At 40.2% G+C, this 24,089-nt stretch overlaps 1 protein-coding gene across 2 annotated transcripts in view; it reads left to right on the top strand.

The window, feature by feature from the left end:
- auh (AU RNA binding protein/enoyl-CoA hydratase) overlaps positions 1 to 24,089 on the top strand; it is a 95,929-nt gene that overhangs the window by 5,688 nt on the left and 66,152 nt on the right. Inside the window, exons 1-6 of one of the 2 annotated variants that reach the window (XM_060908110.1) lie at positions 1,590 to 2,138; positions 3,409 to 3,476; positions 3,601 to 3,688; positions 3,886 to 3,972; positions 16,290 to 16,382; positions 20,699 to 20,755. In XM_060908110.1, the coding sequence (XP_060764093.1) occupies positions 1,925 to 2,138; positions 3,409 to 3,476; positions 3,601 to 3,688; positions 3,886 to 3,972; positions 16,290 to 16,382; positions 20,699 to 20,755 (607 nt within the window). In that variant the 5' untranslated portion in view covers positions 1,590 to 1,924. Of the gene's footprint in view, positions 1 to 1,589; positions 2,139 to 3,408; positions 3,477 to 3,600; positions 3,689 to 3,885; positions 3,973 to 16,289; positions 16,383 to 20,698; positions 20,756 to 24,089 lie in introns of those variants that run through there. The other variant, XM_060908111.1, reaches the window with a different exon arrangement.

Here is a 24,089-nt window from a genome sequence, read left to right as displayed (position 1 = left end):
TTTTGCAAGGCACTGTGTGTGTGTGTATATATATATATATATATATATATATATATATATATATATATATATATATATATATACACACACACCTTACCTTACCAGGTCGAGCTAGCTCGGCTTTCCATGACACGCTCAGCCCAACTCTCTCTGTCGCTCATGGCAGTTGCCAGTTCGTCTGCCTGGCAGCCCGTGTCGTCAACCAGTTGGTCGATGTAGGTCTTTTTGGGTCGACCACGTGTTCTTCTTCTGTGGGTTGGTCTCCACAGGATGACTTCAGCAGCCAATTTATTTTTGCTGTGTCAGCAGTGTCTGGCGAAGAGTAGCCGCTGCTGCCGGATAGATGTAGTAATGGGTGGTATGTTGCCATATAGCTCTTTATTGGTGGGATGATCTTTCCATGATCGATTGAAAGCGGCGCGGAGCATGCGGGTATAGGCACCGTCGATCTTTCTTTCTAGTTTTGATGTCAGGGTCCAGGAAGTAGAGCCATATAAGAGGACAGTTTCCACAGTAGTTCGAAAGAAATTCCTCTTTAGATAGTCAGGGAGATTTGATTTCCAGATTTGGTCCATACCATTTAGGGCACCCCAGGCTTTCCCAAGTCTGATGTTCACATCCTGTCCGGTAGATGCAATATGACTACCGAGATACTTGAAATCATCCACCCGTTTAACCGAGTGGCCATTTAGGCTTTTCACGCCGTCAGATGCATTCTGGTTTAGGGATATGAATTCAGTTTTCTCTGGATTGACATGTAGTCCTATTACGTTGGCTTCTTTCTCAATGCTATGTAGTAGAAACGTTGCGTCCTCCAGTCGGTCAGCCATGACTGCTAGGTCATTGGCATAGTCGATGTCGGTGATCTTGTGAGCTGGAGTATATATATATATATATATATATATATATATATATATATGAGTGATTCCACACTTATGGGTACTGAAATGGGGACACCTAAAACCATTTCTTTTTTTACCATCAGGTCACAAAACATGTAATCTTTAATGAATGATATGTTAAAAGATAACTTTAATTTTCTGAGATGTAATAAAAACATTTATATGCCAAAGTCAAGCCTATGAGTTCCAAAATGATGTCTGTTACATTACTTCTGTTACGATTGTCCATCTCGCGTCTGTTACAAATTAATTACAATCTAGCTATATACCATGTTAATCTTATTGAAAGAATGTGTATGTTTATTCTACTACACATGTTTATTAATTATATTTGCTAAAACATCACCTTCCTATGTTTCAAAAAGTAATTCTACATTGTTAAAATTGAGAATATATATGTCCACAACACTTCTGTTACGTTCTGACTTTGGCATATAAATATGTTTTTATTACATCTCAGAAAATTAAAGTTATCTTTTAACATATCATTCATTAAAAATTACATGTTTTGTGACCTGATGGTAAAAAAAAAAAGAAATGGTTTTAGGTGAATTTTTAAAAATAAGTTCATTTCAGTACCCGTAAGCGTGGAATCACGCTTACGGGTACTGAAATGTGTGTGTATATATATATATATATATATATATATATATATATATATATATATATATATATATAAGAGGAAATTGTGTTACTCAGCGCGAGGAAAATAAAGATAGATTAAACAGACAAGACTGAATTAACAAAAATTTTTCACAGCTGTGGGTGGATCCCAAATAGCTCCCTACTTCCTGTTTAAGTGCACTACTACTATAATATCGGCCATGAAACAATGGCTTTTACGCCCTACCCAGTGCACTCCTTTTCCACAGCGGATGTGTTTGGGATTAGTCCTCGGTTTTGGATGTGTTGAAGGGGGAACTCCACAGTGCTGTTGGGATTGTGGGTCATGTGACCAGTAATTGCGTCACTGGCAGTTCAAGGTTGAAAGTCAAAACACACACACACTGCAGTGAAGTGTTATGGCGCTTCTTGTGGGGTCCAGAGTCGTTTTTCAGTCGTTTCGACCCCAAACCTCGACGACTCTTGACTACTTTTGCAGATTTCAAGATGTTATGCAACGCGTTGCAGCCGGAAGTGGTGGACGCGCGCGCTGGGCAGGGAATGGCGGCTTGCGGCAGTTTAGCTCCGATGCTAATGACCTGAGCGTTAGGTATTTGGACGGAGATGACTCAGGTAGACCGAACGCCAGCTGGCTTTTCATAATGGCAGTGTTGTAGAAACATTGTTTCTGGGAAAACACGGCGTTAAGAGTGGTTTAAATTTCACTGTGTTTGGGCACACGAAGCGGTGCAATTTTGGGCTTTAAAACGCGTCAGTGTGGGAGATCCTCATGCGTCACTGATCTGATCAAGAACCTGTCATGGTGGCTCACTGACCAGCTCTGTGTGGCTCACTGGAGAGTTAGGCTTGACCTCTTGCTGTTCTCACAAGACATTTCCTCATTTATCAATCAATCAATCAATCAATAAAGACAATAACACCAAATTACTTACTAAAGATTCCTATGGGGACAAAATATTGATGAGTTCTTGCTTTTATGAAGGCTTTGCTCATTCATTCATTCATTCATTCATTCATCTTGCTTTGGTCAGGGTTGCCATGGATCCAATACCTGTGCCATTCCATCACAGGAGCTCATGCACACTCATTCACACCGGTCAACATACTGCCATGTTTGTCGGAGGAAGCTTAAGAACCCAGATGAAACCCGCATGGGCATGGGGAGTAACCCAATCTCAGGATGGAGCTGTGAGGTGGCAACGTTACTTGCTGCACCACTGAGCTGCTTTAAGGTTCATGCATGATAATTCAAATGCATGTCACCAAAAGAGCTGCCAAGTTTGCTTTGGGTACCGGTGGTGCCCCAGACTGCTGAACCTAATCCTTGGACTTAGTACGCTCTTCTTCTATTTATATCAACTATCAGGTTTGCCCATCTGGCTACCACCCTGTAACAAAGTGTTTTCCCTGTCAGAACGGGTCCTTGACATTACATTCATAGCATTTAGCCGGCGCTCTTATCCAGAGTGACGTACAACATACCCAGAGCAGCCTGGGCAGCAGTTGGGGGTTAGGCGCCTTGCTCAAGGGCACTTCAGCTATTCCTGCCGGTCCAGGGAATCGAACCGGTGACCTTTAAGACCGCTTAATCATGTAAAGAATTCTTGAGAAACCCTTTCTTCCTTAATTCCTGCCCTGAGTGAAGAGGTGCATCAGGATGGATGAAGTGAAAAATTTCTGCAGGAATACACTGGAAAATAATGATTCTGTTCGAATAATCAATCAAGTTTATGAGTTGTGTTAGCAATTTTATACTTGATAATACTCCTGAACAAAACAAACTGCCATAATGAGAGAATATTTTACATTGGAAAATCGCTAAACCTTTTACTGACTGCAGCGCAAATTGCTTTTTGCTCATTGAGACCTTCTATGTTTTTAGGTATCGTCGTCTTTGGCATTAATCGACCGAAAGCTAAAAATGCTATCAGTAAAAATCTTGTTAAGGAGGTGAGTATAATGTGCATGCAACTCAAATTCTTCTGTATTCCTTTCCTGTTGGTCTGTGAGATACATTTTTTGTGGGTGATTTAAAAAAATATATATTTTTTGCTTATCGAATCATTTCTATTAGATGTCTGAAGCTCTTGAATCAGTGAAAAAGAACAGTAAGGTGCGCTCTGTCATCTTGTGCAGCATTGTACCTGGAGTCTTCTGTGCAGGTACTGTATTTTAGTTTAGGTTTACTTTAGTTCAGTCTTTTTTCCCCCCAGGGAATGGAACTCAATATGTAATGGTGATTATCAGCTCTGATTAAGACTGGATAGTGTGGATTACTTTACGACAGTGCCTAGTTTAGTATTAGCGCAGTATTTGTTCCAGCCCCAGTGGTAATGGTTTCATATGTTACCATGAACAGGTGCTGACTTGAAAGAAAGAGCCAAAATGCATCAAAGTGAAGTTGGACCGTTTGTCTCGAAAGCAAGGGCACTTATTACAGAATTAGGTGAGTATATTAGATCGAAGGCAATGAGTGCGGTTACATAATTCTCTATAAGAAGTCATTTTAGATGATTAAACATTTTTAAATGTAGTTATTCAAGTTATTCAAACATTTATAATAATGATTTGCTATTTTTCTAAATGTTTGTTAAAAAAAAAGAAAAAGAGATCACCATCTGGACATTTAAAACTACCACTTGTCACTAAAAGCATTGTGTATTTCGCAACCCCTTTTATTTGGAAATTTAATCATCGACAGGGTGGGGTGATATGGGCTGATACAAGGTTGAGTTATTACAGCCTTACCACTTAAGTTGATGAATTTCTAAGATCATCACACCCTGAAGTGTTTTATTCTTCTTAGACAACAGCAATTTGGTAACATCAGTGTTGTGCAACGTCTTTGAAACAAGTTTTATAAGGTACAAGTTACAACTTTTAGCTTTACCTTTGACTGACACTGAAGATTCCTTCCAAAAAAGCTAAAGAAACATCAGTTTCAAGAAAACCTATCAACAATATCACATTTAAAAAAAATCCATTTGCGTTGTACGTTCACCATACAAACCCCTGTGTACGTTGTTACTCTGGACACATGTTAAAACTTGCTCGTTAATAATACAGATATATATTTATGCACCGCCTACAAGCGGAGCTCCTGATGAGTGTATGAGCAAAATATTTGCCAGGGCACAAAATCAACCTGAATATAATAATAATATGATAGTATATGAACCATCGAATTGTGTAGTGTCGTGTATTTCACGTCAATAAATTGCTGCATTGTCTTGTGACAGTGACACCAATAATGAGATATGTATCACAGTTACGAATACATATTTATTCCTTTCTTTGACACCGCATGCCATGCGCCAGAAACAACACCACGACGTTTATTATGGTGTGACTCTGCTGGGTGCCTGGTGGACAGCAGTGAACCAGCGCTTTCACTTTACATCATTGCTGTATAGTTATAATCGAATATTATCAGACATGAGAACTAATCAATATCGAGCCGAGGTAGTTTTAGATTATCTAAAAATAAGGAAAGATGCTCATATTGAACTATTCAGTAAGTATGTTTACACGAGTGTGTAGAGTAAGAAATCATTTAGGTAATAAAAAAAAAAGTTGCCTGCTATGAAAAAACCCCAACTATTTTTCTTATCAATATTTTCTGTAAAATGTGCTAGTAAATAATCCCACATTGTTTTTTTACAAAGCAAATTAAAAATAAGTGCTGGATAAAACCCATCTGTCTCAGGTAAATAAAGATGCAAATTTCGTTGTCTGGTGGTCAAGTGTTTGAGATGCGTTGCCTTGCACTTATGATCGCGTTCCCCGTTATGGTACATGTACGGACGTCGTATGGTCACAAAAGCCATCAAAAATCAGATCAGTGCATTACTTTATTCTCTTAAGTATAGAGCTTGGCTATACACCTGTGATTTGCCTCACATCCTGAACTACTGCCAGAGCTGCTGTTATTTAACAATTATTCACCGAAGGCGAGGTGAATATTGGTTAATAATAACCAAGACGAGGTTCTAAGTCGAGGTTATTATTCACCGATATTCACTGAGCCTGAGGAGGATACTTGTTTTAGTATAAATACACAGGTGATTATAAAAAAAATCATTTCTTTCAAACTTCAAACTCGGCATGCAAATGTAATATGCGCAGTCTTGTGTCCCTTATCTACACCAAGCCACATAAAATACTTTGTTTTGAAATCGATAAAATAAATCACAGTTCCCCTGAACAGTTTTAGACCAAACTGCGTACGTAGCTTCTTTAGTGCTTTTAGGAGCAGCATTTTCTTTCATAATTTGTAATTCTTCCTCACTCAGGGTGGAAAAGCGCTTGGCCACCATTTTGCCGAGTCACTCGAGATGGTTATCAAGAAATAGTCTGAATCTCTCAACCAATCAGCACGCATGATTTCCTGTAATCACCTCCGTATTTATACTAAAGAAAATTAAGCAATGGAGAATTCAACATTTCTGTGGTATAAAATGTATTATTCTATCCACATTCATTGGATATGAGCAATTGTGTACTCTGATTGGTTACTGTACTACTAGGATATCAGCTCATATACCGTGAGTAGAGAAAAACAAAATGGCGGAGCGTTTTGGTGAACCAACCAAGGACAAAATAAAAACTACTCGAAAACAAAACGCCAAAAAATAAAAAAAAAAGCAACAAAATATGGAATAAAAGTATTTGATGGTAAGAATGTATCTTTTTTATTTTTCAGGAATAATAATTATTATTATTATTATTATTATAGCATTTTTCACAAATTGCTCCTGTCATTGCGCCGGTTTCTTTACATTCTAAGCAGAAATTATTTTGTCGGACGTTTTGTATCAAGTTTTTATTTATCAAATTTGCAAAAAAGAAAGAAAAATGCTCCGTTTCTCAAAACCCAGTGAATGTGGAGGGAATCAAACAATTATTCTACTCAATCTCGTCGTACATGGCTTATAGCTGACTCGGCTGTCAGCTCATGTGCGACTCGATTTCGTGGAATAATTGTTAAATGTAAGATTTTTTCTGTGTTACTCTGCTATTTTGTCAGTAAAACAGTTTAAACACTTAAAATTTGATGATTTTTTCCAAAAGTTGCAATGTTTGTCTTGCAACTGGTAAATTTGACTTTTAGTCAGTGCGTTTACATGCACATAGAGAGAATCGAATTTCTGCCGTCGCTCGACTGAAATCGAAGTTCAAAATGCCATGTATACACCTTAATTCGGCTGAAATTGAACCGAACTTGATTTCTCGGAATCGAGCTACACGACCTAGATTATGCGATTTCTGCCGAGCTACTTAGTGCATGTATACCCTATTGAGCTACGTATTCGAGCTACTTACTTCAGCACCGCCCCTTCCGGAAGTGACGAGTGACGAGACCACAAGGGAAACACAACAGCCTCGGTCGGCATGACCACGAATCATGACAACGGCATGAATCTTTTCTTTTTGTGGCATTGTTTGCACTGTTAAAATTTAGCTCACTTACTGTATCACCAAATACATCTGTACAGCTGTTGCATAGCTGTGAATTGTGTACATAAACAAGTCATTGTATTTGTGTGTGTGTGTGTATATACACACACAAATATATGTCCAACATCTGAAGAATGTCAATAAAAACAAAACAATTGAACTTTTTGTGTGTTTATTAAGACATAAGTTAAATTGTAAGCAAAAAAAAAATTTTGTAAGCAAAAAATGGACTTTAGAAAAATATTATTGTGCAAAATAAGTTGTCTTACAAAACAGTGGTCTGCGCCGGACAGTTTGTAGCCATACAGTCTGTTAGAGCAAGCCTAACAGCTTGAACATGGAACTGCCAGTGTTGCCAGATTGGGGGGTTTTAAGTGCATTTTAGCGGATTTGAACATGTTTTGGACTGGAATACGTCAGCAGTATCTGGCAACACTATAGCTCTTCTTCATGACGACAACCGGAAGTGTACCAACACGATGGGGCATGTAGCGCCACGTGTGGCTCGGGTGCACAATAGCCCGATTTCACTTGTGCATGTAGGATTGGATTTCTCTGGCACCCCTGCTGGGACCCTTTGCTCGATTACCGACAGTAGCTCGATTTGGACGTGCATGTAAACGTACTGAGTGACTCTACTAAAGTAAATCAGGTTATTAACATGCTTGAATAGGCCTAGAGGTTGCCTATAATGACAATACTTAAGTGCTTGGAACTGTATCAAAATGTATTGGCGAAAATCAGTTAGTTGTTTTACTTTCCTATTTTTGTTAACCATGAAAATAGTTTGTTTGGCAACATGGTAAGGACACTTTCTTGTCCTGGGATGTACTGTATTGTAAGTGTTTAATAATATGGCTATAAAACTAGAGGAAGTTTGCTCGAATAGGTGTTTAATCAGGCTTCGCTTTGTCTGGTTCAGTTCTGCACGACATTCCAGCAACATTCCGATAATAACTCAATCGACCAATCCCCAATCATAAAGACTTGATGTTCACTTCAAAGGTGTGTTGCGTTGCTATTAATCTATGTGAAGTCAAGTTGCATCGTGTTTAATTACATCACTTGACATCCTGTAAGTGTGGAGGGGGTGTACGGTGCATTGCTTCACTAAGATTAACTGTTTCTTAGATAGATTATCATCGAGTGATAAATGCCAGACTTCTGAGAAACAGCAGATTTTATATTTTATCCCCCCAGGATCTGGCTAGGAAGCTCTTGTGTCTTAATTTCGCTCACTAGGAGCCATCTGTCAGAGTGTGGACCAGGTGTTGCTCTTTTTTACCTGCCAACAGTCATAAATTTGTTTATGGATTCACGACAGTTGTATTTCTATGCGCTTTTGAGACGAACATCCCTAGTTGCAGAGTTTATTATCCGCCGCCACGAATTGCGCAGGGGGATATAGGAATGGAGTCTGTCCGTTCGTCCGTTTCAATCTGGACAAGTTTTCTCAGAAACTACATAAGCTACATCAGTAAAACTTTGCCTGCTCATATTACTATTCATGGGCTAAGTTGAGTTCAAAATCTTTTACGATTAATTATTATTTTCAGAGTTATGGCCCTTGATTTTCGTTATTGGACTTTGTACCAGGGCTTTGAACCAGAATTTTTTTCCTATTGGTTCGTTCCGAACAGAAACGGAATTTTAACGTTTCCGGTTTTGGGTTCCACCATTAAATAGACGTTCCTGAACCGGTTAGAACAAAAAAATTTCGTTCCCGGAACGGTTAATTACGTTCCCTGTCAGCGGTTTAACAAATGGCTATAAAGTTATGTCTCTGTCTCATCCGGCTTAAGCCAAATGTAGGCTAATTCTATTACAGCCTTCATTAAATAAGACAAGAAATAATTCAAAACAATTATTATTTCAAATATTGGCGATTTGGATTCTCAGTATGTATTCCCATCTACACAAACAGAAAAAGTGGCAAAAATGAAAGATAATTCGTTTAGTGTGTTACCAAAGGCTAGTCAGGCCCTATAGAGGGCTACCGCATGACGTCACCACGCCGCGAGATTTTGTTAGGCGCCATATTGGAAGACCAAGTACACGTCTATGCAAGTACATACATACATAAAACAAACTACACCTGAAATGTAGCCAGGGCCGGTTCTGCCCTAATCTGGACCCGGGTGCAACATCGCGCAAACACCCCCCCCCCAAAAAAAAAAAAAAACGCCAGTCTAAATCAGGACAATCATAACTATAACTATAAACATTTTATATCAACTATTTTAACTAAATGGGCTATAATAAATAAGCCTGCAGGCAGCCACGGCGGGCTGCCTCAGAAAAGTAACCATTCAATGACAACTGAAAGCCTGCAGCCACGGCGGGCTGCCTTAAAAAGTAACCATTTGTCCTACCTTAAAACTCGTTTTGCATTTTCTGCCTCCTTTTTTGTATTTTCGACCCTCCGTTTATTTTCTTTCCTTTTCTGAAAACCCGATTTGTGTCCAGACATTTTGTTCTGCTACCAACGAACTAACTCGTCAGGTCTCGTCCCTCGAGCCCACGATGATTCCCGTGGGAAGGGCAACAACTGATACATTTTTACAAACAGCCAATAGGGAGGTTGCATCGTTCAGGCTCTTCTTTGCTCAGACACTCAGTAATGGAGACGTGATAGTAGTCCACCTTCCCGCTCTCTCCATTCAGTCAGCGAACGTCACACAGGAAGTGAACCCCAGCGGGTCATAGAAACTTGCGCAGGAGAAGAATGGCTTTTTTATTTGTAGGCTACGGAAACTTTGAGGAACGAAATAAAAACCGGTATTAACCGGTTACCATTATTTTTAATAAGCGTTTCTGTTCCGGAATATAAAAAATAATAACGTTTCTGGTTTCGTTTCTGTTCCATGTGAAATAGAAAAAGTTCCCGGTTTTCGTTTTCGTTCCTTGAACCGGTTCAAAGCCCTGCTTTGTACAAGTGGACTCAGTCCAGACACGTTTTCTCAGAAACTACATCAATGAAATTTGCGTGCTCATACTACTGAAAAAAGCCGGGTAGCGTTTTATGAAGGTGTCATAGCACTTATGACATCGTAAGTCAATATTAAATCAATGGGTTTATAAGGGTGTAAGTGTTAAGAGGTCTTCATAAAATGCTCGTGGCGGGGGATAGTGATGACCAGCCATATGTCTGAAATCGCTCCATACTCACTATAGCCTCGGTCACAACCGGCTGTACGTGCTCCTACTGCCGGTCTACGTGCAAAAAACGCAAGAAACGCACGGAGGGCGTGCGTGTGACCTGCTGATTTTCGAGCCGCAGACTGGCCGCAGACCGGCCGCAGAGGTTCTTTGTCATGTCAAACAAACTCTACGGGCGCTTACGTTTTTTCAGGTTGCAAGACAAACTTACGGCTAACATGCGTCTTTCTCCATGAACAAAAAAAAACGCAGCGATTTGGGAAATGCCAAAAATCGCACGGCCAAAAAAATCGTACGTTCGGTTGTGACCTGGGCTTATATAGGGCACTATATAGTGAGGATGCCATTTTGTAGTGCTGTTCGAAACCTTAGTGAGGATTATTTACACCGTATATAGTGCACTCAAAGTATCCCACAGTGCATCACGAAAAGTAGTGTACAACGATGGTCACTAACCAAAGCAATATATCCCATCATGCATTGCAGTTGCACTGAAATAAATCAAATTAAAAGTCTCAAATTTGATTTAATAAAAGGCAGCGGCAAAGAAGAAAGTATTCAGCCTTGATTTAAAAAAAATTGAAAGACGCATGTACTTTGTATTGATTAATGTGGGGAATGCGCTCAGTATAATATGTATTTATCACAAAAATACATGCATGTATTTATTATTTTGAAAACCCACCAACTGACTGATCTGGCACGTTTTAATTGTGCGACAGTAATGACGTAAATACCAGCGCGACGGACTAGCGTCCGAAAGCGTTTTTTCTTTTTCATTTTACCAATGAGCTCACTATATAGTCCTCTATATAGTAATTCCCTATATAGGGAGTAGTGAACGAGTGAGCGATTTCGGACACAGCGCATGTCTTCTTGTTGTTTTATATTTTACTCGGGAAACAAGCGTAATAAACAATCCTGGGTTGGTGTGACGCAGCCTGCCCCGAAGTTAATTATTTTCCTCTAACAGCACAGCAATTTCCAACTTTCTGCTATTTCTCTTACCTTTTTATTTCTTTTATGGTTATGTTTAATGCTGTGGAATGCCTGTAAAACAAGTTAGTTCCTGTTATCACTTAAGATGTAATAGCTATAGTTGGGTGTTCCCTCACCAGCCATTCTTCTTTTTGTCTCCTTTCTTTCTTGAAGTTCATAATACAAAAAAGCAGCTTGTCATGTTACCATGAAAGCACCAATATTGACTTTAAAAAAAAAAAGTGTTGAGACTGGAGGCTCCTTTCAAAAATGAGAAATAAATTTATCAAAGAAAACTTCAGCATATCAACAAATATGCACGTTTTAAATATACACGTCGACCATACAAGTCTCTGTGTGTGGTTGTTGCATACAGAAATAATAACATATTTAAACAAGCACTTTAGTAGAAACCTTGCAGCTGGAGCTACTGTCAGAGCTGCTATTATAAAGAATTAATCAACACCAAGGATGTTTCTAGCTATTGAATAGACCGGGGCGAAGTCAAGTTTTCCTGGGGCTTGTATTTTTAAGGGAGACTGGTATAGATAGGTTGGGGAGGTTATATTTAACTTTACAAGAAATATTATCACCCACACACATTCAAAGGTTATGACATCTTTATTACTGATCTTTGCACTGCTCTTTTTAAATGTATGGAGTTCACTTCAGTTTCTGTCTCCTTATTATTTATTATCAACTCCCATAATGTCTCAGGAAACTGAGGCATGTATCAATTGACTATTAAATATCATGAGTAAATTTTATCATCAGTTTAATAACAAGATCAACTGTGAGCTACTGCTCACTTACGTATCCCCCCGCTCTCGCTTATACGGTATCAGAATGCAAGCAGTCGAAGGAATAGGACACTTGTTATGAATGTTGACTTCAACAAATAATTAACCCTGAAACAAGTAAGTAAAGAGCAGTGTCTCTCCCCAGGGATTTCAAACAGCATCCTGGTAAACTGTCATTCTGAAATAGCATTTTGCTTCTTGAAATAGCGTCAAAATCCAAAAAAAAGTTTCGTAAATACATTCAGTCAGTAAACAGGAAGTTGACGTGCGACAGACCTGAAAACGGTATGCACAGTATAGAACCCCAAGCTGAAGCCCAGTACCAAATATCAAGCAGTCGTGATTTGTAGTTGCTGAGAAAAGTGTTGCGAAAATTTTGTAAATCCACGCTATACGTTTCGTAAATACATTCAGTCGGTAAACAGGAAGTCGACGTGCGACATACCTGAAAACGGTACAGAACCTCAAGCTGAAGCTCGGTACCAATTACCAAGTGGCTATGGTTTGTGGTTGCTGTGAAAAAGGGTGTTAATTTTGTAAATCCACGCTATATGTTTCGTAAATACATTTGGTCGGTAAACAGGAAGTTGATATGCAGCAGACCTGAAAACGGTATACATGGTATAGAACCCCAAGCTGAAGCCCAGTACCAAATATCAAGCAGTCGTGATTTGTAGTTGCTGAGAAAAGTGTTGGAAAATTTTGTAAATCCACGCTATATGTTTCGTAAATACATTCAGTCGGTAAACAGGAAGTCGACGTGCGACAGACCTGAAAACGGTACAGAACCTCAAGCTGAAGCTCGGTACCAATTACCAAGTGGCTATGGTTTGTGGTTGCTGAGAAAAGTGTTAATTTTGTAAATCCACGCTATATGTTTCATAAATATATTCGGTCGGTAAACAGGAAGTTGATATGCAGCAGACCTGAAAACGATATACATGGTATAGAACCTCAAGCTGAAGCTTGGTACCAAATATCAAGCAGTCGTGATTTGTAGTTGTTGAGAAAAGTGTTATTAAAATTTTGTAAATCCACGCTATATGTTTTGTAAATACATTCAGTCGGTAAACAGGAAGTCGACGTGCGACAGACCTGAAAACGATATACATGGTATAGAACCTCAAGCTGAAGCTTGGTACCAAATATCAAGCAGTCGTGATTTGTAGTTGTTGAGAAAAGTGTTATTAAAATTTTGTAAATCCACGCTATATGTTTCGTAAATACATTCAGTCGGTAAACAGGAAGTCGACGTGCGACAGACCTGAAAACGGTACAGAACCTCAAGCTGAAGCTCGGTACCAATTACCAAGTGGCTATGGTTTGTGGTTGCTGAGAAAAGTGTTAATTTTGTAAATCCACGCTATATGTTTCGTAAATACATTCGGTCGGTAAACAGGAAGTTGATATGCAGCAGACCTGAAAACGGTATACATGGTATAGAACCCCAAGCTGAAGCCCAGTACCAAATATCAAGCAGTCGTGATTTGTAGTTGCTGAGAAAAGTGTTGCAAAAATTTTGTAAATCCACGCTATATGTTTCGTAAATACATTCAGTCGGTAAACAGGAAGTTGACGTGCGACAGACCTGAAAATGGTACAGAACCTCAAGCTGAAGCTCGGTACCAATTACCAAGTGGCTATGGTTTGTAGTTGCTGAGAAAAGTGTTAATTTTGTAAATCCACGCTATATGTTTCGTAAATACATTCAGTCGGTAAACAGGAAGTTGACGTGCGACAGACCTGAAAACGGTACAGAACCTCAAGCTGAAGCTCGGTACCAATTACCAAGTGGCTATGGTTTGTGGTTGCTGAGAAAAGTGTTAATTTTGTAAATCCACGCTATATGTTTCGTAAATACATTCAGTCAGTAAACAGGAAGTTGATATGCAGCAGACCTGAAAACGGTATACATGGTATAGAACCCCAAGCTGAAGCCCAGTACCAAATATCAAGCAGTCGTGATTTGTAGTTGCTGAGAAAAGTGTTATTAAAATTTTGTAAATCCACGCTATATGTTTCGTAAATACATTCAGTCGGTAAACAGGAAGTCGACGTGCGACAGACCTGAAAACGGTACAGAACCTCAAGCTGAAGCTCGGTACCAATTACCAAGTGGCTATGGTTTGTGGTTGCTGTGAAAAAGGGTGTTAATTTTGTAAATCCACGCTATATGTTTCGTAAATACATTCGGTCGGTAAACAGGAAGTTGATATGCAGCAGACCTGAAAACGGTATACATGGTATAGAACCCCAAGCTGAAGCTCGGTACCAAATATCAAGCAGTCATGATTTGTAGTTGTTGAGAAAAGTGTTATTAAAATTTTGTAAATCCACGCTATATGTTTCGTAAATACATTCAGTCGGTAAACAGGAAGTCGATGTGCGACAGACCTGAAAACAGCACACACGGTATAGAACCCCAAGCCGAAGTTTGGTACCAATTACCAAGTGGCTATGATTTGTGGTTGCTGAGAAAAAGGGTGTTTCGGACGGACGGACAGAGGTTAACCAGTATTCCCCCTCCCCGGAGTGGGGGTATTAAAAAAAATATATAATTTCTCACTCACATATCTCTCCTTTAGGACCACAAAGGCATTATTATATTATAACATTCAACATCCCAGATGACATCCCATCTCACAAGACTATGATTATATAAATATGTCTTCTAAGTTTCTCTCTCTCTCTCTCTCTCTCTCTCTCTCTCTCTCTCTCTCTCTCTCTCTCACACACACATACATACAAATGCCATTTTCTCCAATGCATCCAGGCTCAGTGGACTGCAGCAGCTCATTTGTAGTATCTGGACAACACAAATTTATGTTGACGTTAATATTGTGTGGCAAAACAAAAAACCTATTTTATCCCTATATGTGATTAATATGCTATGGTCAGGTCGGCTGGCTGGTTCTACATAGGCTACATGTAGCATTAAAACATGATTAAATTACGTCAGGGCAACTATTGGTGTCGAGATGAACACAAATTGTTGAACTATTAAAATAAACTTGGTCAGGGCAAACAAACCCCCACTGTAGATATTCATTAAACCACTCGAATTTTAGAGCGAGCCTGGCACACTAATCATACACTGTAAATTCAACATAACCAGGCTACACGGAGCGTTTTTTTGTGCGTCAATGTAATTCGATAGGTTACATTGTTGATACAGTCTGTATAAACACCTACGGTCGATGACTTACCATCTGTTTTCATCTTGAAAAATCCAACAATAGTGTATTGTTGTTTTTTTAAGTAATTTTCCAACCAGTTCTGAATGTTCATCTTCTGTTGGCGATTAATAAAATTTTGAATGTGCACTGTGCAGCACTCAGTTATGTCCCCCGACCCATCTTTGGACACTGCAGGTCAAGTTCAGATCTGTTGTCATTTGTTTTCTATTAATCTCTTACTTTTTTGAAGGCAAAAATACTCAGGGCAAGGCTCAAAATACGCGGGGCTATAGCCCTGAGTGATAGGGCCTAACGACGCCACTGATCAACACCACCTCTTCTGACAAAAAAGAATTGAGCATTCAACGTCACTGTGTTATGATCTGTTCCCTTACATGCTGAGTAAATGATGGTGGATTAGTTATATCCAGTGTTTTTTTTCTTAACTCGATGTTATTACGTTGCCAGTGTTTGAGAGGCTCCTCCTAAATAATTTTAAGTTAAACAGAAGTTCTTATTTGTTTGAAATAGTCAAGCATGGGGCGGCACGGTGGTGTAGTGGTTAGCACTATCGCCTCACACCAAGAAGGTTCTGGGTTCGGGTCCAGTGGCCGACGAGGGCCTTTCTGTGCGGAGTTTGCATGTTCTCTCCGTGTCCGCGTGGGTTTCATCCGGGTGCTCCGGTTTCCCCTACAGTCCAAAGACATGCAGGTTAGGTTAACTGGTGGCTCTAAATTGACTGTAGGTGTGAATGGTTGTGTGTCAGCCCTGCAATGATCTGGCGACTTGTCCAGGGTGTACCCCACCTCTCGCCCATAGTCAGCTGGGATAGGCTCCAGCTTGCCCGCGACCCTGCACAGGATAAGCGGTTACGGATAATGGATGGATGGTTCATGCCCTTAAAGGGAAATTATAACACAACTAAAGTTTCCTTCATTCCTGTTGCATGCTGATTACATCGTAACACTAAGGGAAGTATGAAAGTGTACCGAACCTGAATCAGTTTGTTTGTTTACCCATGTGGTTAGTGGAGTTAGTCCTTAGATAGTTGAATCTTGTGTACTAAACGTGAGCAGTAATGAATTGTCAGAGTGAAAAGCTACCATGTTATTCAGTCCAGTGTAGTATTGCATTTCTAATACCATAAATATAATGCAATAAATTATACTCATTTTTCTTCCATGTGGGTTTAGGTAATCTACCCATGCCAACTATCGCAGCTATTGATGGAGCAGCGTTGGGAGGAGGACTTGAGATGGCTCTGGCCTGTGACATAAGAATAGCAGGTTATACACGTACTGTACACACACTGCTGATTGGATATAAAAGCACTAATGCTGATTGGGAGTTTATTTTTGGATATGAGATGTCCATGTACAGCAAAGTTAAATCAGCACTACATTTAAGTAATATTGGCTGGCTTTTTTTCATGGTATATCAGATATATTCCATTCAGCTTGCATGATATTGAACGAGTCTTCGACTCGTTCAATATCATGCAAGCTGAATGGAATATATCTGATATACCATGAAAAAAAGCCAGCCAATATTATTATTATACATGCACACACTCTCTTCCAGTTTTTCAATGTCCATTGGTATGTTTTTCTCTTGTAAATATGTGCGAAGAATATCTAATGAAGTTTTGGTAGCCTTTCGGGTGTTCAGTGCATCTTTCTCTTTCCTGGCGAACAAAGAAATGCTTCTGTGCATGTGCTGCAGAAAAGTTTCTCATTGGATATTCGCATCAGCTCCGACGTGTGACGTATAGTGGCCGAGAAGCGCAAAACAAAATTACAAAACGTGAAACACTTTTGCATTTTATAAAACAAAATTACATTAGCAAAACACTTCAACTAAGGACAGAACAAATTTACGTCTTAGAAAACAAACTGACAAGACGCGAAACAGTTTTACGAGCGGCAAGACAAATTTACAAACGAAAATCTCGACAGAAAGGGGAACGTACCAAATGCCGCAAGCGACCCGGAAGTGATAAGAGTGAGCGGTCAATTCATGTTGTCTTCTATGAAGTTCATGGTGACGGAACGTCGACTGTGACCGAATGAAGTTTTGCCCCTTTTGTGGAAAACACACGAACCGCTTAACGCGGTTCGTGTGGACGGTCTGTAGAATTTTTAAAGGACACGGACCAGACAGAAGGACTAAGCGCATTCCGTTGGCTGTGTCCGAAATCACTCACTCATTCACTATTCCCTCCTCACTATATAGGGAATTCTATATCCAGGACCATATAGTAAGTAGTGAGTGATTTTGGACACAGGGAACACGAATTGACCGCTCACGCTATCACTTCCCGGCCCCCATACTTCCGGGTTGCTTGCGGCATTTGGTACGTTCCTGTTCCGTGAAGATTTTCGTTTGTAAATTTGTCTCGGCGCTCATGAAAGTGTTTCGCATCTCGTCAGTTTGTTTTCTAAGATGTAAATTGGTTTTGTCCTTAGTTCAAGTGTTTTGCTAATGTAATTTTGTTTTATAAAATGTAAAAGGGGCGCGGCACGGCGGTGTAGTGGTTAGCGCTGTCGCCTCACAGCAAGAAGGTCCGGGTTCGAGCCCGTGGCCGGCGAGGGCCTTTCTGTGTGGAGTTTGCATGTTCTCCCCGTGTCCGCGTGGGTTTCCTCCGGGTGCTCCGGTTTCCCCCACAGTCCAAAGACATGCAGGTTAGGTTAACTGGCGACTCTAAATTGACTGTAGGTGTGAATGTGAGTGTGAATGGTTGTCTGTGTCTATGTGTCAGCCCTGTGATGACCTGGCGACTTGTCCAGGGTGTACCCCGCCTTTCGCCCGTAGTCAGCTGGGATAGGCTCCAGCATAGGTCGCGTTAACCGACAATTGTCCGTCATTGACGGATTTTTTTTTAGCTATGACGGAAAAATCTGAAGGCCGTCGGTCATTTTGACGGATGTTTACCGTTACCATTAGCAATAACAATAATAGCCTAATAATAACAATAATAAAACATAATGAAACATATAATTGAAATGATTGGCAAGTTGTGGCAGAGTTTTCTTACATGCAGTATACATAGTCTTCACTGCCGTCACTTTCAATCTGAGCCGACGTTGCGGCAGTCTTGATGTTCAGTGCATAGGCTACTCATGTATACATTGTAGCCACTGCGCAAGGCTGTTCCCCCCATCGCGCTCCTGACCGCGCTAGGACTTTTCTAACCACTAGCACAGTGAGATGGATTAATGTTTCCCTTCTCTGCAGAAGACACGTCATTTTTGCTATTAAAAAAAGAGATGCATTGGGTTGTTTGTGTCGTTTCCCTGCCTGCACGTCTTAATGCAATAGCGCTCATTTAGGCTAGTTGTTTTCTTGTTTTTAAAATGAAACAAATGTCAATTTATTGTATTCTTCCCCAGGAAGCTTAGGAACATCACTGCTCGAATATCTGCTAAACTATCATTTTAATGAGAGCATGGGTAGACAAACTAACATAACTTCGTTTTATTTAAGACCTTCCGTGTCAGGTTCCAGGCTCCGCCGAGCCGAGACGCGGGGTGCAGCTGCACCACTGGTGCAGAAAGACCGCATGCTGCAGGATTTCCTCCCTATGAAGAGAGTACTAGCAGGGTCGGGAAAGCCAACTTTCAGAGGCTCTTGCCGGCTTCTGATCACTTCCCTGGGAGAAATGTTTCCCGACTTCAGAACTTTGGCTGAAGTGGCGCTGGTTATTCCAGTCTCCAGTGTCGCAGCAGAGCGCGGGTTCAGCCTTCAGAACAAAATTAAAACGTCAATGAGAAGTCGTCTGTCCGAGGCAAAGACGCAAAATTTAATGACAATTGCCTCGGCAGCAGTCTCCATTGACGACTTTGATTATGCACAAGCGAGCTCCCATTTTAAATCCATGCGGGCCAGAAGGAAGGTTTGAGCTCACGCAAACAGGTCAAATTAGATTGTCACTTAAATCGTTGTAGTGGACTGTTCATATTTTAACTGCAATTGTCTTGCTACGTTGTAAAATAACATTGTTCATATGCCCGTTAAGGCACAACAGCCGCAATGTTTTTAGCGGAGGGAAAATGGGTTCACAAGTGACCGAACGTCAGAATCTCTGTTCATCTTTTTGCATCATAAATAAATGATTAAATAATACAAGCTTGTTCTATGAATTAATTTTTAAATGAAAATGAGTCCATGAAAACACAAGTTATTAAATATATAGCATTTATAGCCTATATACATTGTCATTTAAAAGTTAAAATAAAATGACAGATAATAATGGACAGTGACGGAATTTTTACGACCCTGTCCGTCAAAATGACGGACAATGAAAAAGTCTAACGTAACCACTGGGCTCCAGCTTGCCTGCGACCCTGTAGAACAGGATAAAGCGGCTAGAGATAATGAGATGAGATGAAAATGTAAAAGTGTTCCACATTTTGTAATTTTCTTTTGCACTTCCCGGCCACCGTAGCGACGTCACGTCACGTCGTCGAGACAACCATGCAATATCATAAACCATATTCAACACTCATTCTCCATCGGGTAGAGTGGCGTAATACACGTAGGATAAGCGATATGTTAACAATATTGCTATCAAACCAAATGAATGAAACCTGCTAGAAGGGAATAGAACACATGTTTTTATTGCATGGAAAAAGTGTCCTGTATGTATAATAATACACCATATATTCTCTCATCCGAGTGAATATTACATACAGGCGGCTGATAAATTGATGGGGGGGAAAACCCCCGGTTGTGACTATGCTATGGAGGGCATTTATTCCAATCTCTTCTAAGATGGCCCTGCTCCTATCCACAGGGTACGAGGTGCTCGTTGAATGGTTTGATGAGGATGAAAATGATGTAAATCATATGTTATAGCTTTCCCAGTCAGCAGATTGAACACTTGTGGGAGATTTTAAAATAACGTTAGATTGTGCGCGATCATCACAATCACCGATACACTAGCTGAGGGAATATCTTTGGGATGAATGGTGTTCATTGTATCAAGACAGTTTGGGAGACTTTTACAATCTGTTCCAAGGTGCACTGATGGGGTTCGTGGTGGTTCGTGGTGACCCAACACCTTACTGAGACACTTTCTGTTGGTTTTGCCTTTAATTTTTGACCCGTCTGTGTGTTAGAGCCCTAAATGGTACAAATAGTTAAAGGTGCCACTTTGGTGTACCCACTCTCTGTGTGTGTGTGTGTGTGAGTGAGTTAGCACCCACATATTGCACTGACAGTGAGCAGATGTCTTGCTTTCTCATCTCACGCACCCAAGTTTGGGCTTGGAAATCTGCTCATGGTTCCTTAGCACATATCCCACTTAACAGCAATGACATGCCATATGCTTTCACACTCGTCAGCGATGCTGCTTAAAGAGCATGCTCATCTGTTTAGCGTTATAAATATATTTATTTTAGGGTTCTTTCTTGTTACTGCCAAAGGATTGCTATTTTAGAAACATCTTGGATAAAATTTTATTTCACCTAATATAGTAGGCCTATGCCTTTGTAATATTTTTTGGAAAAGCCAGTTATGGGATATACGAGGTCGTGAAAATATACAAATGAAATTATGATGTTATCCTAAACATTTACTTTTTATCCTTTCACTTTCTGTGTAGCTACTTCCGCGAAAATGGGACTGGTTGAAACGAAACTAGCCATCATTCCGGGGGCAGGTAAGTCTCAGTTCCTGTGTTTTCAGTTTTTGTTTCTGCAGACTGACGCAGTCATTTAAAACATCTTCATGTTCAGGTATTTGAGTTTGGTGTTAACGGTATTATTAGCTGTAATGTTTCACCTTAACATTTCAGTAATAGTGGTGCTTTTTTATTGGAGTACATGATGCAGATACAAGTCAAGAGCTTCAGGTGATGCTTCAGACATCGGAAAGGGGGGAAAAAAAAAACGTGATCACATAGACGCTGACAATTTCATGTTTTTTGGTACCAACCAGGCTTTTTCCTCGAGGTTTCTTCTTCATGTCATCTGAGGGAGTTTTTCCTTGCCACCATCGCCACAGGCTTGCTCATTGGGGATAGATTAGGGATAAAATTAGCTCATATTTTACGTCGTTCAAATTCTGTAAAGCTGCTTTGCGACAGTGTTTATTGTTAAAAGTGCTATACAAATAGACTTGACTTTTCCACCGTCCAGTTTTAATAATAATAATAATAATAATACATCTTATTTATAAGCGCCTTTCAAGGTACCCGAGGACACTGAACAGTAGAAAACAAACAATAAAAGCAGAACAATAAAATAACAATAATAAAATAATAAGAAATCAATAATAACAATAACAACGTTATTAAAAATCAAAGAGAAAAAGCCAAGCTAAAGAGATGTGTTTTTAGCTGTTTTTTAAAAGAGGACAGTGTTGAGCATTGGCGTAACGCTAGTAGCAGGGCATTCCACAGCTTTGGGCCATTTACACTGAAAGCTCTGTCACCCATAGAACAGAGCCGAGAGTAAGGGACTGCTAATAGGTGGGCATCTGTAGAGCAAAGATTTAGGCTACGTTTACATTAGACCGTATCTGTCTCGTTTTCTTCGCGGATGCACTGTCCGTTTACATTAAACCGCCTGGAAACGCCGGGAAACGGGAATCTGCCAGCGTCCACGTATTCAATCCAGATCGTGTCGGCTCCGGTGCTGTGTAAACATTGAGAATACGCGGATACGCTGTGCTGAGCTCTAGCTGGCGTCTCATTGGACAACGTCACTGTGACATCCACCTTCCTGATTCGCTGGCGTTGGTCATGTGACGCGACTGCTGAAAAACGGCGCGGACTTCCGCCTTGTATCACCTTTCATTAAAGAGTATAAAAGTATGAAAATACTGCGAATACTGATGCAAATACTGCCCATTGTGTAGTTATGATTGTCTTTAGGCTTGCCATCCTTCCACTTGCAAGTGGTAAGTGATGTGCGCTGGGATCACACACACAGCGGCTCAGTCCCGAATCACGGCTTGTTCACTTCACTCGCGCGCTGTGTGAGCTGCGCAGGGCCGGAGTGCGCACCCTCCAGAAGGCACTCGCTGTTCAGGGCGGAGTGATTTGGAGCGCAGGATGCCTGCGGAGCCGAGCGTATCCGTGTATTGGCGTTGCTGTGTGCACGCGAATCGTGTATTGGTGTTGCTGTGTGCACACTAATCGTTTTAAAAACGTTAATCTGATGATCCGCTGATACGGTCTAATGTAAACATGGGCTTAAAGGTAACTGATATGGAGTTAGGAGATTTGATAAATAGGGAGGGGCCAGGTTATGTAGGGATTTGTAAACAAGTAAAATAATTTTGTACTGAATGCGGTATTTAACTGGGAGCCAGTGCAGGTTGTATAAAACAGGCGTGATATGATCCCAGGGCCTGGTGTGAGTGAGTACCCTAGCAGCTGAGTTTTGGACATATTGCAGCCTATTTAGTCGCTTGGCTGGGATGCCATCGAGCAGGGCATTGCAGTAGTCCAGTCTTGAGGTGACAAAAGCATGTATAAGTGTTTCAGCTGCAGATGAAGTCAAGGAGGGACGGAGTTTGGAGAGACTTTTCAGGTGAAAAAAAGCTGTTTTAGTGATACTTTTAATGTGTGAATCAAAAGAGAGAGTACAGTCCAGAATAACAACCAAATTTCTTAATTCAACAGTAGTGAAGGTGAAATAACCAGGAATAGATAGCTGTGAGTGCTCCAGTTTTTTTCAAGATAGAAGGGGTGGAAATGAGGATGGCTTCTGTTTTGTCTTGACTTAATTTAAGAAAATTCTGCACCATCCAGTTGTTAACAGCATTTAGACAGTTGACGAGATTAGACGGAGGGAGTGAGTGAGAGGGTTTGGTATGAATATAAATTTGGGTGTCATCTGCATAACAGTGAAAGTTAAGCCCATAATGCTTTATTATGTGGCCAAGAGGAAGGATGTATATTACAAATAATAAGGGTCCCAAGACAGAGCCCTGAGGGACACCATGAAGGAGGGGTGATTTCGGGGATCTAAATTCTCCAATTGACACAAACTGTTCTCTCATGGTAAGATAAGGTTTAAACCAGGCTAAAGAAGAACCAGTGATACCAAGCAGAGTTTCTAAGTAGTTAGGAGTTTTGGTAAGCTGGTGCTCACTGTAGCTTCACATTCCCGTTCTTGGGTGAAAGGAGGGCAACCTGATGTAGTCTTCTGCTCTTGTAGACCAATCAAGGTTCGCTATGTTTGTTGTGTTTTCCTACAGATGATTTTCTGCACATCATGGTTGTAAAGAGTGGTAATTTGACTTGCAAAAGTATGTGGACACCTGCCCAGTCACACCTACAGTTCCGGTCCATTATGACCATGAATGTCAGGGCAATATTGGTCTTTCACTCATTACTTTGAACTGTTCTTTTTCTGAGGGAGAATGATTCTACAACATACAGTACCGTGCAAAATTCTTAGGCACCCTATGTATTTTTTTTTTCCACACAAACTTTGTTATAGATTTCTATTTTACGACTTCTACATTATCGAGTCAGTACAAAAATCATTTTTGAGTCCAAACGTTCGTTTTCCGGCACAAAATTAAATGTTACAGAAAAAAATGTTTGTATCTGAGCAGCATATTACATAAGAGACGACTTTTCAGATTAAAAAAGAAAACATAATGAAGGCTGCTGGGTTTTGTTGCAAAATGAAGAAGCGAGTGTGACAGTCAAAGTGTCCAGAAGAACTGTGGCTGGTTCTGTAAGATGCTCAGTAAAACCTACAGCTCATTTCCGCATAAAACTGCACTCATTGGACCTCAGATTACTATTTTTTTTAAAGCAAAGGGTTGTCTCACACCAAGTATTGACTTTGTTTCATTTATTTATATAAGGTTTACTGTTTATAGTATTTTTTAATGCTGAAACGTTTCATTATTTTTTAAAGCCATTTCTGGTCTACAGCATTTCTTTACATGTGCCTAAGACTTTTGCACAGGACTATATATCTTTAATAATAAAAAATAAAAAAAAACGAGTTTGGTGCACAAGTTTTAATTTG

This window comes from Neoarius graeffei, chromosome 25, assembly GCF_027579695.1.
Source record: "Neoarius graeffei isolate fNeoGra1 chromosome 25, fNeoGra1.pri, whole genome shotgun sequence".
Lineage (NCBI taxonomy): Eukaryota > Metazoa > Chordata > Actinopteri > Siluriformes > Ariidae > Neoarius > Neoarius graeffei.
The sequence above is the reverse complement of the archived record's forward strand: the minus strand, read 5'-3'. Positions and strand labels throughout refer to the sequence as shown.